Raw genomic sequence first — 16,927 nt, 5'->3', positions numbered from 1 at the left:
GTGCGTCACAGTTAAAAAGAATGTGGACGGATGTTTCGCTATGCTCCATACAAAATCTGTAGACTGGAGAATCATACAGTATTTTTTAGAATAAAATAACAACAATGTAATTTTTTCCACATGAATTGTATTTGACCAGCAACCGAGTTTCGTCGTAACTGACATCATCAGACTGGTGTGAGGCTAGACAAAATTCTATATTATATCCACAACAAGGCACGAGTTAAAAGCCATGATTTTATATACTATTTCTGACAAAATGAATTAAACTTTGAATGATTTTAAGTAATGTTTAATAATTATATCTACATTTAAGTTATGGTAAAGGTTTAGGGCATGATTTAGTATAATTTTATGTAAGGAATGGATTTTGTATGTGAATTTAAATAGTACAAAACTTAATGTTAAATTTTTGACATGTGTTTCAGTCTTCTGTGTCTTCTTCGGTGTCCTGTCAAGGTCCTGGTTAGGATCCTAATAATTTGTATTATTAATAAATACTGAAAAGTTTTAGAAATAAACAGCAATTTATTCCAGATTCCACTAATTAAGGAAGCTCAAAGAACGGCTGCGGAAGAAATACAACTAATCGCTTCTACCTGGTCTCCACCCGGTTGGATGAAAAGTAACGGAAAAATTAGTGGAGCTTTTGTGCTCGAGAAATATTATCAGGCGTATGCAGACTACCACATCAAGTAATTATACAGCATGATCGTTAGATCAGAATAAGAAATTTGCAATTTTAATTCATGTTTTACTTAATATATATCACTGTTTCTAAAAGTCTATTGTTATACGGTTTTTGTTGCATTCCATAAAATTCAGACGTCCTTTCACATACGGTGTTTGAAAAACTAGCGGTATTTACTTATTAAAACATGAAAAAAAATATAAAGACCTTACCACAAAGTGACTGCCGAATTTCGTAAATTGATTCGGCAGTCACATTGTAGTAGAATCTATCCATTTTTATTTTAAGTTTTACTATGTTAATACCACTGTTTTTTACAATCTTTTGAGATACGTGTTGTGATGCAATCATTATCATTTTTAAACACCGTATGCGGTGTTTCAAACACAACATTCAATTTTTGAAAATGATGCGGAATGCATCGTAACACGTGTCACATTAAATTTTAAGAAATAGTGATATTTAAATTAGAGATTATAATTTAAAATAAAAATGTCTGGAATATCGCTTCGAATTTATATACAAACGACGATTGTGCTCAATTTTAAAATCTCATTTTCAGGTTTTTAGAAGAATATGAGAAAAATGATGTGAATTTTTGGGGCATCACAACTGGAAATGAGCCGATGATAGGATATGCCCCTATCAATTCAGTGGCTTGGAAGCCTTCCCAGCAGGTACGTCATAACATTTTTGCAACCAGTTGCTAAAATTTCAGCAATTATATATATATATATATATATATATATATATATATATATATATATATATATATATATATATATATATATATATATATATATATATATATATATATATATATATATATATATATATATATATATATATATATATATATATATATATATATATATATATATATATATATATATATATATATATATATATATATATATATATATATATATATATATATATATATATATATATATATATATATATATATATATATATATATATATATATATATTTATATATTTATATATATATATATATATAAATATATATATATATATATATATATATATATATATATATATATATATATATATATATATATATATATATATGTATATACAATATATATATATATATATATATATATATATATATATATATATATATATATATATATATATATATATATATATATATATATATATATATATATAATTAATCATAATAAATCTTTCATTTTTTTCCATTAAGTGGGAAAAATTATACGAGTATCCGTCAAGTGACTGTCGCCAGTGACGATACACATTTGTGCCCGTTTTGTTTGATAACTGCAGTTTGTTCGTTTAATGCAGCTGTTTAGTGTACAAATTTTAAATATGATAGACGCACGACGCCATTTGCATAATTTATAACATCTTCCCATAGAGTGATAAATTTTGCGCCACCTAGAAGCACCTGTATAATACAAAATTGAATATTTAAATAATATAAAATATTAAAATAAAATAAATGTTATTTCATTAGTATATACCAATTTACTAGTGAAAATCTTTGTAGTAGAATAGTTTCCTTATCGTTTCCTCGATTTGTAGGCCAAATGGATTGCTGAAAATTTTGGACCAACGATCAAGAATCATCAAAATTTTTCTCAAATTCAAGTTTTGGCAGTAGACGACTCAATTTATATGTTCCCCTGGTACCTAAATGAGGTAAGTCTTCAATATGTACATTAAATTTTTAATTATTAATTTTCTACTTATTTCATTAAGAATACCGATAAAGCAACATTCAAAATATGAAAATACTATATTTAAATTAAAATCTAAATTATTATTATAAATAAAAATTAAATTTAAGTCTAAATCTTAGGGTTTGTAATTTTTTGTTATGTATAAACAATTTATCTCCAATTTAGCTCGATTTATTAAAAAAAAAACTATTTGTTTAAGATGGCGAAAAACAAAAACGTAATGCAGTACATTGATGGCATCTCCGTACATTGGTATGCAGATCCTTACATTGATCTACCCACTGCTATGAGTGAGGTTCATAATAACTTTCCCGATAAATATATTCTCCAAACCGAGTCATCTATACGTAAGCATTATTTTTTTCTTCATATTTATCTCCTTTGAAACTCAAATAACGCCGGTCGACACGATTTTTTGGTCTGGCTTCTGCAATGAAATTTTAGTTTCTACTATGTTACAAATAAAGGGCCTCCGTAGTATAATGGTCGGCACGCTCGGCTATAGCTCTGGGAGGTCCTGGATTAAATTTCCAGGGGGAAGGGGGTGAAATAAATGTTTGAATTTATTATCATTTAATGGGTATCGCGGTGCTCTACGGATCTCTAGAGTTGAAGCTAGCTAGATTATGATTAAGTGGATGGGCCGAACAAGAGGGAATTATAGTTTCTGTAATCCCCTATAGTATGTTCCCACTGATAAGAAATAAAAAAATAAAAATAGAATGTATAAATAAAAATAACTAACATCTCCTACCCTCTCTTCAACCTTCAACGTCACAAGGACGCAACTCTAAAAATTTAGAATTAGCTTCACATACGGTGTTTAAAAATGATGCGGAATGCATCGAAACACGTGTCATAGTAGATTTTGAGAAATAGTGGTGTTTACTTAGTAAAAATTTTATAAAACAAATTTTAAACTTACTTACCGACGTTAAAAGACAAAAGCACACTTTAAAAACTAAAAATTATTTTTTTTAAATTTTTTTATGTCTAATGTACTTTTATGTTTCCAGTTTCATTCAGAAAAACTGCTCTGGGGTCCTGGAAGAATGCAGAAGAGTACATGATGAGAATCATCGAGGTAGAAATTTATATAAATAACAACTAACGAACCATCGCACCGCTTTTCCGTAGGGGTAGGCAGAGAAAAAAGAACTCCCACACCACTCACAATATGGTTAAATAAAAAAAAAGATCTTAAAATCAAAAATGCAGTTCACTCCAATAAAGAGACTAAGCTCTTGTGCTTGGAGAGGGACATAAACTTATTATTGGTTGTTTTTGTGAGATCAAGGAATCTTGCATCCTTTATGTCACTGCGACCATATAAGGTCTATTGTGACCTCCCTCTGTATCATAACTCACTCTCAAGACCTACATGAATGTATAAATAATTTTATGTTCGTTAATAATATAGTTAATTTTTATTTTAATTATTTTTGTGTGAGTGTGTCTGTTTTTTTTTTATTTCATAGATTAACTTATATAAAATTCATCTTTAAGCATTTTAATATCTTTATTTTTTTATATTTGTAGGAAGGTTATTTAAATACTTGGTTGCCAAATATTTTAAGTTCTGTTGTAATCGTTTGGTATTGCATTTAGGTATTGTTCAGTATTTTTAAAATATTTTTTATTATTAGGTCAAGAGATCTAGCATCCCTAATGTCACTACAACCATATTAGGTGTATTGTGACCTCCCTCTGTGTCATAGCTCACTCTCAAGACCATGTGAGGCATGTAGCTCACGACCTTTCTTGGTGATAGGAGCTTCACCTTCTCGGAGTCTAGTAGTGGTCCTCCAAGGCTGTGACTTCGTTTGCGAACGAGTGCTGTTAAGTCATGTTTGTATCTCAAAGATGAAATTTTCTTAAGATTTAGTTATTTTTCACCCTTAACCTTTCCCTTCCGGTGCTAAAAAATTAGCGATTTTAAATTGGAAAAATACGAACATTAATAACTAATCACCTCAATTAATTGTAAATGAAGTAAAAATTACAATAATTTAGATTTATTTGCTGAAAACATTAAAAAACCATCTGACAACGCTCAAGAAACAAGCATAGGTCTACTCTTGTCGGGAGCTCAAGAGCTACTGACCGCTAGCTAGAGAACATTGAGCTTTGAGCTCCTTACGCTTATACAGTGCATGTATGCAAGAGTGAGATGCGAATATAGTATTGCGGTTCCCGCACACTCGTCACGCGCTGTTTATATATATAATACCTCCGATGTACCCGATAAATTCTGATTATTAAAATATTATTTTTAAAATCAATGCTTAAATATGGTATGGAGAAATACCGAAAATCTAAGCCTTGTATTCATTAAATTTATATATATTTTATGGTTATTAGAAGCAATGTGTACTAGGTGCACAACACCGGGAAGGGAAGGTTGGAGAAAAAATAATAGTTGGAACTTTAAAAAAAAAAATAGGTTCTTCTTTTGGGACTTTGAATATTGAAAATAATAAATTTGTAGATTTTTTTTTGGATTATGCATTGTACTGTTTTTCTGAAACAGGTTTGTTTGAATTTTAGGGTCTACGTCACTATTACGCGGGATGGGTGGATTGGAATATGGCTCTAGATAGAAACAAAAAACCGAATTGGAGACATGCAATAATTTCTAGTCCAGTCGTGGTGATTAGTGAAGACGACGAGTTCTTGAAGCAACCCTCGTTCTATGCCCTCGGCCACTTCAGCAAGTTCATACCGAGAGGATCCAGAAGAGTTCTCTCGGAGACCAAGTCCGGATCTATCGATCACGTGGCTTTCTTGAGACCCGACAATGGAATCACAGTTGTATTTTACAATCCGTAAGTACTTTTAAAAGTATTTTAGTTGTTTTTTTTGTATTTAAGGAATTGTAAATCGTATTTATTATCAGTAGCTTGTCCAATTCACGCAAGTTTTTGCATGTGCTGGCATTCCACTCCAAACACAGGTATTTTATAACATATTTTTTTTGAGAAATAAAAAGACGTTTTTTGATCCAACAACTAGTTTCGGCAACAACTTGTGGCCCTCTTCAGGGTTTAATTTATGACTTATTTAATTAATTTTAGTCATAAATTAAACCCTGAAGAGGGCAACAGGTTATTGCCGAGACTATTTGGTTGTTAATAAAAATGTGAGTGGATAAAAAAACAACACCTTTTTATTTCTCAAAATAATACATCAATATGATCCACAAACTTAATGTTTTCAATATTCAAAACATATTTTATAACTTTTATAACATAAGTAGTTTTTAACTTACTAACTAGATTTCTTATACAACGTTTTGAGTATGTCCTAATACTTGTTCACAAATCTGGATTATCACAAATAAGAAGTTATTTTTTACATTAATTTAATTAACGTAACTTCTCATTGGAGATAATCCAGATTTGTGCATAAGTATTTGGACACACTCAAAATACTGTAAATAAATTAACTGGTTGAATAATAAGCTTAAATAAAATAATAATAAATGTCTCTAGTGAACTTTATTATAGGAGTTATTTTTCATATTGTTTGTTGACATCTCATCAAAGATGAAGAAGGATATGGAAGTCTGGGCATTTACGGAATTTACGACCGTCATAGGCTGGTTTAAGTGATCACCTTACACACGTGTAACATTCACCAATTCTACCCATTGTTGACAACCACATTACTCAAATTCTTGGAAGTTCAGTATATATGAACCAATTTAGAAACCTTGTTCTTGAATCACTAGAACTTCAGTAGAGACATCTATTGGTGATATGAAAAGAAGTTTTTTAACTGGCAGAAACTCTTTTATTAGTATGTGAGGTCCGAATCCTGTATTATAATCACACACATGAGAAGCGCCAGAAAAAAACAATTTGATTTTTATTATTTAAGCTTATAAGTCGACCAGTTGGACATACTCAAAATTCCGTATCAAAATTTCAGTTACAAAATCATTGTTGCCCAGTGTAATTTATATAATTCCTGTTTTAGGAACGATACAGCGATGACTGTTATAATTCAAGATGAAGAAAGAGGAAAAATCACAGTTGACATCTCAGAAAAGTCATTTCACACCGTCATTTACTGGTGATCGAAACGGAAATGTATTTTATATATTACCACTATTTCATAGAATTTTGTATATAAATTCATTCACCGATACCATTTCTAATAATATACCAAAAAAAGTCCGGCTTTTTATACAAACAACAAAATAGGTAACTGTTGTTAAATTTTAAAAATAAAGAAGGTAAATTGAATCATTCCGATTTTTATAATTTAACCTTTTAACTGCTGAAATGTTTTCTTTAAAGTACCTATGTTAAAATTTAATGTATATTTGAAGCACTTACTTAATGATTTTCCATTTTATAATTAACTGTGTTTTAAAATCACTTTAAGTATTTTATTTTTACTTAATTATAATAAAATAAATATAAGTGATTTTTTCACTGTCATATTTATTCAATATTACCCTGGACTGGTACCTGGCACCTTTCCTTCATGTGTAAACAATCAAGATAACACTGCGTTTATATGACGCAGTGCCCTATCCACCATTGGGGTGCGGATAATGGTTTTATTTTTTTATATATATAATTATAATAAAATATTTGAAGTGATTTTAAAACAAAGTCACATTTTAATTATAGTATGTTAAAATTATTGATAACTTGTTTGCAGTAACAGTTCATTTTAAATTATGTACATTGAAAGGGATAAAAAAGTTTTTTTACAAAATAAATATGCATTTTTATTTTTTTCGGTATTTTGACGCCGAAAAACATCGGTACATCGATGTTCAAAAAAATTAAAGATTTATTTGTCTTTGTCGAGATCGAATTAATCACATTTGATAACATTTTTTCTTGAATGTTTTCGCAAATACTTTGTGGCACATTTTATTAACTTTATAAAATTAAACAACTTTGTTTTAACCACTTTTTTATTATAAGTACACTTTAACCGACCGGTTTCGACAAGAACCTTTTCATCATCAGTGATTATTTAATTCTAAAACATTAAAATACTCATAGCTAATTACAATCCATTACCAAAAACTTCCACATACTCCGTACATCATTTGAAAATATGATTTCAAAAATATGATTTAAAAATATGATTTAAAAACTCCTAAATGTTAATTTTATTGTGCATTATTAATGTGTACTAACAATTAAAAAAGGGGTTAAAATAAAGTTGTTTAATTTTATAAAGTTTATAAATTATATGACTTATTTACATGCTAATCGAAAAAAACGCAAAAATGTATTTTTAATAATAAAAATAAATAATTTCACCTACAAACATAATACATAAATGAGTGTAAGTCCCTCTCCAAGCACAAAAGATTAGTCTTTTAATTGGAAAGAATAGAGTAATGTTTTCTTAATTTTAAGATTGCAATTAAAAATGTCTAAAAAATTAATTAAAGTATTTTTCAAAAAATTATGTCGTAACAATTATTAAAAAATTATAATTAAACGTCTTGATTCAAATAACTCCTAAGATAAACAAATCAAGTATCATTAAATACAAATTTTAATACATTTAAATATTTAAGTATTAATTGTTAAGTCAAATACAGATTTTTTGAGTCTACTGAATTATATTATACTGTAATATTACCAACAATTGTATTTAGCTATAAAACATTAATTCTCTCACAATTGCCATGTCAATAGATTCTTCCTTTCCCAAAAAATAAATATATATATACGTGCCTACATACCCCATTAACTATTGTTGTCTCCCGTAAATTATTACTGCACATGCAAAAACTATTACTTACGTACCTAGAATTGTACAGATATATCGCTCACTCCTTTCAAGAACGTCATTAATAAATAATAAAAAACTTGATTTTTCAGGAGAACGTTTTTAAAGTTAAAACAAAATATTAAAATATAATACAAAATATTAAAAATAAATATCAAGCAACTTGTTGAACTTTTTACTGTGCAAGATCTTTTTAGGTAAAACCTGAAAGTTTTTGTCCATTTGAAAAATATTTGGTATATTTCAAAAAAATAATTAAACACTACATTTTCTTCAAAATGTAAAAACAACCTTTTCTGCCCTGTAGCGGGTAAATATTAAGTTTAAAATATACCGCTTTTGCTGGGATATAGAACATTTTCTGGGCATTCCGAAAACATGCACAACTGAAAATTGACGATTTTTGATTTATGACGTTCTTGAAAGAAGTGAGCGATATAAGGACCGTCAGTCCATTTAATCTTCGCATTCGTTTGAAAATGCTATAACTAGGCGAAACAATTGTCACAAATAAAAATTTTATGTGTTTTTTAACAATAAAATACAACTCAGTTGATTCAAAAAATCTGTGTTTGAATTTACAATCAATACGTAAATTAAAATTGAGTTCTACAAATTAAACGCCAAATAAATAAATATCTCTAAATATTTTGAATTAAAGAAGTAAAAAAATACATCTGAAGGAGTGTTTCAATCAAATTCCATCCTCTTGACCTCTGTCGGACCAAGAACGTGTGTTCACGTGTTTTGGTATAAATTTACGAACTTCCACTCACACTGCACAGTTGTCAAAATGGTGTCGTCGCGCGTATTCCTGATATTCGCTACTCTTTTCATCATCCATGTAAGATTTTTTAATTAATTTTATAATTACATCTTCGTACATAAAATCCAAATTTTATCAACATATAATTTGAACATATGATGATGTTACTCAAGGAATTTTTTCCTAATTTTATTTTTAAATTCCATCTTTCTTACCCTTATCTGCGTCAAATGATGCAAAGGGCACTATTTCGCATAGACGAAGCATTATATTAATCCTTAGGGCATGATGTTTTGTCCTGCGCTTCACGTACCAGTCTAGGGTGGAATCTTATAAATTTTAGAGTGAAAAAGCATAAAATATATTTATTTTGAACCCCATGAAAATTAAACACCTTCAACTCGGTAACCAAACGCACTATCCACTTTATTACCTTGTTTCAAAGTTGGGAAGCAATTTTCATTGTTTGAAAAAAAATCGAAACCATTGTTAGAAATACAAATTTACGGTAAAGTTTTTCTGGGTAGCATTGAATCACTGGATAAAATTTTATAAAACTGAAACATTATTCTTCCTGGCTCCCTCCCAACTTATCGTACTTGTAGACTATGAAGGTCAGCTCTCCTCTTTCAGACTACTTGCACTGCTTTTATGCATGAAGGTACTGCTAAGGAGACATTAATCCTCAATTGCAGAATGAAAAAAATAGCATCCAAAAACAAACTACAGCAAACAAACCATTTTTATTTTTATTTTTTTTAAACATATAATTTTATTTATTTATTTTTTAGTTACATAAATTGTATACACTTATTTAAAAACAAAAACCATTATAAACATACTGAATATATTTTTTGCAGAGACCCACGAAGCCACCTCGTGTGTCTTGTCTGTGGAGTAATAATAGGATAATTTATCATATATTTTTTATTGTTATTTTCCATTTTAACATAATATACACCCAAAAGAGAGAGAAAAAAATTAAAAATAGTAACTATTTTACAATTTTCACAGAATTTACCCTCGATCATTTACCCGTTCCTTTATTTTGCGGTTGGAAGTAACTTTAAATGTTTATATATCAACTGGATTATCTCCAATTACAGAAGTTATTTTCACACAATTTTCGATTGCGCAGACTTCCATATTCTTCTTCATCTTCTATGAGATGTTAAAAAATATGTTTATATATCAAGTATTAAATATTATTTTTTATTATCTCATCAAAGACGAAGAAGAATATGGAAGTCTGAGCATTTACGGGGCTAACGACCGTCATAGGCTGGTTTAAGTGATCACTTTACACACGTGTAACATTCACCAATTCTACCCATTATTGACAACCACATTACTCAAATTCTTGGAAGTTCTATATTCTTATATGAACCAATTAGGAAACCTTGTTCTTGAATCACTAGAACTTCACTAAATGAATTCACTTCGTGAATGTTACACGTGTGTAAAGTGATCACTTAAACCAGCCTATGACGGTCGTCAGCCCCGTAAATGCCCAGACTTCCATATTCTTCTTCATCTTTGATGAGATGTTAAAAAATAATATGAAAATAACTCCTGTAATTGGAGATAATCCAGATTTTGTGAACAAGTATTTGAACACACTCAAAATGTTGTATCTAATATTAAAGTATGTAAAATGGAAATTAATATTATTTATTAAATCAAGTACTGGATTATTCACTCTTTGATAGATGTCAATTTAAAAGTGTCAAATTGATGTGAAACATGTATCGTTCCTCTGTATATGAAATAAGATAAAAGAAGTGTTAAGTGCCAGGTCGTAAGCCATGGGGTGCTCAGACTTCTATCTTCTTTCATATCAATTTGAGTACATATTTAAAATCGTTCATAGCAAGAAAAATCTACAAAAAAACGAAGATAATCAACATCCGTTGACCGTCAAGCCAATAATCGTTCTTTTTGTGAACGATCTAAATATAACCTTCAAAAGTTTTTTTTTCTAACGACAATTTTAAACAATGTAATGTTTTTTTTAACGACATTCATTGCATTGTTACATTATACGAAACAAAAGTTTTATATAATATATATAATTAAAAAAAAAATCCTGTCCGCCTCCGTAGTGTAATGGTCAGCACGCTCGGCTACCGTTCTGGAGGTCCCGGGTTAGATTTCCAAGGGGGGTAAAATAAATAAAAGTGATTTTTTCACTGTCATATTTATTCAATATTACCCTGGACTGGTACCTGAAGCGGAGGGCTGATCACCTTTCCTTCATGTGTAAACGATCAAGATAACACTGCGTTTATATGACGCAGTGCCCTATGCACCATTGGGGTGCGGATAAGGGTTTTATTATTTTTATTATTTTTTTATTATTATTTTATTACATTTTAAATATCTGTTTTTAATTGTAAGTTAAAAAAAACGCTTTCATTATATTTTTTTCACGTAATAATAATAGCCGTCTGTATTTAATAAAGAAAAATAATATATTTCTCAATAAGACGTTTGCTTCGTATACCTTGTCATTTGTGTTTGATTAGGTGTTCACTTTGATAGACAAACAAAACCAATTGATTTACTGAGTAAAAACACGTTTAGTGACATCATAAATCACTATTCGATGAGCAATAACGCAATATGATCTTAACACATATTTTTGTTTGTTTTCTCCATTTTTCTGATATTCACACTAAATAGTCCATGCCGTCAATAGAATTAAATGAATACATTTCTTGTCATATGTCATTTAACGTTGATAAAAACCTAGTTGATTTTTTACATTGAACGTCATCTGTGTTTGAACATGTGTTACTTTGTAATTTATCCTCATTGCAACATACCTAATGATTGACAAATACGTGGAATCTTTTCTTTTGAATCATAATATGACAATAATGACAATAATACAATTCTGACTCTCGGTAGCACTCAGTTACTTCATATAGATCAAAGAATCTCAAAGGTAGTAATATTTTACAGGATATTATAAGGCCAGGAAGTGGCCAATATATTTTTGCACAACATTTTGAGTGTGGCCAAATACTCGTTTGCAAATCTGGATTTTCTCCACATTTTTTTTCTTTATTTTTAATTATTTAGCATTTCACAACATAATATAAATGCAAATCCAAGATTATGGTTTTTGAAAGAGAAGAATGCAGATCTGAATGTGAAATATTGGTAAACAGAGAGATTTTGGAACAGGTAGATGATTTCGTGTATTTGGGTACCTAGTATGTTTTCTAGGGATGGAAAGATTGATAAAGACATAGAAAGGAGAGTGAATGCTGGGAACAAAGTGAATGGTGCACAGAAATCAGTTACAGCAAATAAAAACCTATCAGCGGAAGCTAAACTGGCAGTGCACAACGGAGTCCTGGTTCCAACTCTAATGTATGGAAGTGAAACATGGAGTTGGCAAAAGAAGAATGAAAGTAGACTGAATGCAGTCGAAATGCGATCTCTCAGTAGAATGTGCGACAAAACGATGTATGATAGATGTGCGAATAGTGAAATAAGGAAGGAATGCAAAGCTGAGATAAGCATTATCGATAAAATTAAGAAAGGTGTGTTGAGATGGTTTGTTATGTAGAACGAATGAGTGAGGAAAGAACGGTAAAACAAATTTATGAGGCGAATGTTAGTGGGAAAAGAAGCAGAGGAATACCGAGAAAAACATGGCACGATCAGGTATGCCAAATACTTGAAAAAGGTCAGGTTAGGAGTCGTAACAATCGGCGGGTATGTATGAGGAGATGCATGAACGTGGAAGAGGCGAAGAATGTTTGCAAGGACAGAGTTGTGTGGCGCTCTATTCTCTCTGCCTACCCCTGCGGGGAAGCGGCGTGATGGTTAGTTAGTTAGTTAGTTTATATAAATACAAGTACAAAAAATATAAATACAAAAAAGATCCTACAAATGCCTGTGTGTGGGTATAAATTTTATTTTAGGCCATAGTAAAGGGCGCTGGTAAGAATACAGTAGATATGTATTATATGAAGTAAAATTAGATTTAAAGTGTTAATATAAACTACAAATACATGACTTTAACAGAAAAAAAAGATGAAAAAGAAAAAAAGGTTAGCAAACATGCATTGAATGAGTGATACGTCTAAAAGAAAAAGGAACTCAGTTTTTTTTCAATAAATAATAGTTATTTTTACATTTTCACATCTCAACACGAAGAGGAATATGGAAGTCTATTAAAAAATATATACAGGCGGACCTCAACTTTCGCACATGATTGGTTCCTGAAAATGTGTGCGAAAGTTAAATGTTCGAAAGTAAAGGGATGTAAACAAAATATAATAAAACACTAAAAACTGTGCTTTAAAATTTATATTTATCAAAAATTATAAAGTATATATTGAATAAAAATACATTTTCTCAATAAACTTATCAACATGAAGTATTATTATGGATCGCCCTACGCACTCGAGATATGCGTACTCCATTGTGACCACATTCTTCTTTAATACGGTCATCTCATTAACATTTTTCACAGAACGGACCTGGTTCATATGCGTTTCAAAGTGGAAAAGGGAAACAAATGCACGAAAATTATGGCATTATTGCAACAACAAAAACACATCTTTAATGTGCGAAAGTCGAATGTGCGAAAGATGAGGTCCGCCTGTAGTTTGTTCTTTGGCCAATATGCTTGCCTACCTGTGAACTAAATAAAAGGATAATAATTTTTTTTTTGACATCACATCAAAGATGAAGAAAAATATATAGAAGTCTGGGCATTTACAGGGCTGACGACCGTCCTAGGCTGGTTTAAGTGATCAATTTACACACGTGTAACATTCACCAATTATACCCATTTTTGACAACCACACTACTCATATTCTTGGAAGTTCTATATATATGAACCAATTTAGTAACCTTGTTCTTGAATCACTAGAACTTCATTGGTGAGATGTAAAGACGCTTTTTACTAAGCAGAAACTTTTATATTAGTATTTGAGATCCGAATCCTGAATAACAATCACACACATGAGAAACGCCAGAAAATACCATTTTCATTTTTATTATTTAAGCTTATAATTTGACCAGATAATTTATTGGCAACATTTTGAGTGTGTCCAAATACTTGTTCACAAAACTCCTGTAATTAAAGATAATCCAGATTTTGTGAACAAGTACTTGAATACACTCAAAATGTTGTAAATAAAAGGAAACCAGCAAAGAGGCTAAAATAATAATTTTACTCTCAAGTTAAACACGTTTGCCTCACAAAACTTATTTTGCTCTTATTCTTAGGACTGGAGATGTATCGCAGCTCCTGTGGAAGAGACAGGAACAGCCCAAGTGACCAGCACTGCTGACACCAAAGTAAGGCCAAATGGTTCCATCATGAGCAAGTCCTCCAGCAAGGTGGTCGTCGACGGAGCTGCTTCTGGAAGCGCCGCTTCCGGAACATCAGGTAATGCATTAATTGCATGGAATGGTGATTCATTCATTGCATGGAATGGTGGTTCATTAATTGCATGGAATGGTGATTCATTTATTGGATGGAATGGTGGTTCATTAATTGCATGGAATTGTGATTCATTAATTGCATGGAATGGTGCTTCATTAATTGCATGGAATGGTGATTCATTTATTGGATGGAATGGTGGTTCATTAATTGCATGGATTGGTGATTCATTAATTGCATGGAATGTGTTGGTCGATTAAATGAATTACTCGAACGCCCCCTGTTCAAACTGAAAGCTAAACGGGCAGTTCAGTTCACAACGAAGACCTGGTTCTAACCCTAATGTATGGAAGTGAAGCACAATAATGAAAACAGATTTGAAGTACAATCTCTAGATCTATGATAAAGTATTGAATGGTGAAATAAGGAAAAATGCAAGGCATAGATAAATAAGCATTATCAATACACTACAGAAAGGTGTGTTGAGATGGTTTATACATTTGGAACAAATAAAGAACAGTAAAATAAATTCATGAATGTAGTTGGAAATCGGAGCAGAAAAAGACCAAGGTGAACTTGGTATGATCAAGTATTTATAATAATGTGGTCAGATCAGGAGTCAGTAAAATCAGAGGGTATGTATGAAGAGACGCATGAACGTAGAAGAGGCGAAGATTGCTTGCAAAGACACATACTTACAAAGTAGTGTGGCATTCTTTTATCTGTCTGCGGAGAAACGATGTGATGGGTAGTTAGTTAGCTTTAAAATACATTACTTTTAAACAATATTACTGAAAGAGTTGTTGGTGAAATTCCGTATTATTATTTTATTTTTATTATTTTATTGAAGTTGCATTGATTAGCTACCTTGCGCTTTATGTAAGGTTTATAGATCAATTAGCGGATTTTTGTTTCTTTTAGCTAAAAAAATGTTGAATTTTAAAGTGTGTTGGAAACAGGAAGGATATTAAAAAAAAAAAAGAAAAACCCGCAAAGCCTCTATTTTGTCAGTTAGGAAAGGGAAGGTCTATGTGAAAAATACATTATAAACACCCAGACCAATTGAAAATGAATATGTCTTGAATTCGTTCGGCAATTGGCAGGAATTGAACCCACAAAGCCAGTTTCGCAGTCGAGTGTCTACCCGACTACTCCAGGAACCTGGACCTGTCTTGTGTGGGTCAATCAGGAACTTCTCAGCATTTGCTAATTTCTGGGAGGAAACCAAGTAAAACTCATCATGTACTAAAATGGGAAGAAATAGAGAGATCTGCAGAAGCTATAAACGAAATACACCAATCAGATGAAAAAATACAAACAATTTCAGTATTCTTTCGGCATGGAAAGCATTATCGTATTTTACATTGATTTCTATGGGAAAAAATGTTAAGCTTTACGAGTAAGATTCTGGAACGAATTATGCTCGTTATAAGAGGTTCCATTGTACATTTTTTTTCCCTACCTCTCCCGGTTTAGAGCTTCATAATAATGGCAAGCCTATTATTGATACCATTGTCTTTCACTATAATTCCCTATTTTTTACAGGCGCAAGTGACGTTGGATCCACAAGCGGAACAACCGCCGTTTCTGCGTCGGGAGATTCAGCTGACGACAAGGCAACAGCCGTTGCCAGAACCAAGACAAAAGTAAACAAGGATGGCGAATCGGTTACCAGAATTATGACAAAGACCATGACGAAAGGGGACGCGGAAGCTGCAGCAGCTGGAAGTGGGGCAACAGCAAGCGACGCCGGAGAGACTGCCGGAAGTGCGACTGGATCCGGATCTAGCACAGGAAATGGCAAAACAAAGACCATGTCCAAGACTGTCATCAAAACAGATGCTGATGGAAACAGCACCACTGATACGAAAACCATGTAATCGATTTGATTTGTAGAACTCCATTTTAATTGTATTAATTTTTAAATTAAACAAAGATTTTTGCGTCTACTATTTTATACTTAGTTGTATTTTATTAACGAAAACACATTAAAATTCATATTGCGACCATTGTTTCGCCTAGTTATGATATTTTCAAACGAATGTTTCAAACGACATAAGTTTAAAAATGCCATAACTAGGCGAAACAATTGTCACAATATTAATTTTTAATGTGTTTTTTGTTAATAAAATACAACTTAGTAGACGCAAAAATCTGTGTTTGATTTAAAAATTAAAATATAAACCATGTAATCTGTTTGAATGGTATGGATCACGAAAATTAATAAACGAATAAATAAATAATTAAATAAATAAACATGAAGGGACGGTTTTTCATTATTCTTCTTCTTCTAACCGTTCCAAAGATTTGGAGATATATCTCATAACATTAGGAGCGAGCAGGAAGCACAAGATATCGTCAGACGGAAGGCTTTGAGGAAAGACGGGGGTTCTTTATTTATTTTAACCCAACGCAATGGTGCATAAGGCACTGAATCGTAGCGATTCAGTGTTCTTTTGATCGTTGATTGTATGAAGGCGAGGTGGTCATCAGCCCAGCGCTTCTTGTATCTTTCCATTTTTAAAAACATTAAATTTCTGTCAGGTTCGTTAAGTGATCACTTTACGC

The 16,927-nt window shown here is 31.0% G+C and overlaps 2 protein-coding genes across 2 annotated transcripts; both read left to right on the top strand.

Moving 5' to 3' along the window:
- Positions 1-537: 537 nt before the first annotated feature.
- LOC148299740 (lysosomal acid glucosylceramidase-like) lies at positions 538-7,238 on the top strand (the record flags this gene model as incomplete). The annotated part of the gene is made up of 7 exons (XM_088275752.1): positions 538-695; positions 1,254-1,368; positions 2,263-2,379; positions 2,620-2,767; positions 3,437-3,504; positions 4,968-5,245; positions 6,399-7,238. Coding segments are annotated over 7 exons (984 nt in total), but the record flags the coding sequence as incomplete, so codon positions are not given.
- Positions 7,239-8,967: 1,729 nt separating this feature from the next.
- On the top strand, positions 8,968-16,621 carry LOC148299739 (uncharacterized). The gene is made up of 3 exons (XM_088275755.1): positions 8,968-9,030; positions 14,203-14,365; positions 15,905-16,621. The coding sequence occupies exons 1-3, from the start codon at positions 8,980-8,982 to the stop codon at positions 16,237-16,239; spliced, it is 549 nt and encodes a 182-aa protein (XP_088131881.1). The 5' UTR covers positions 8,968-8,979; the 3' UTR covers positions 16,240-16,621.
- The last annotated feature ends 306 nt before the right edge of the window (positions 16,622-16,927 follow it).

The sequence above is a fragment of the Brachycentrus maculatus genome, unplaced genomic scaffold (genome assembly GCF_059751285.1).
Source record: "Brachycentrus maculatus isolate JH-2025_06_01 unplaced genomic scaffold, ASM5975128v1 h1tg000981l, whole genome shotgun sequence".
NCBI lineage: Eukaryota > Metazoa > Arthropoda > Insecta > Trichoptera > Brachycentridae > Brachycentrus > Brachycentrus maculatus.
This window is presented reverse-complemented; position numbering and strand designations above follow the sequence as displayed.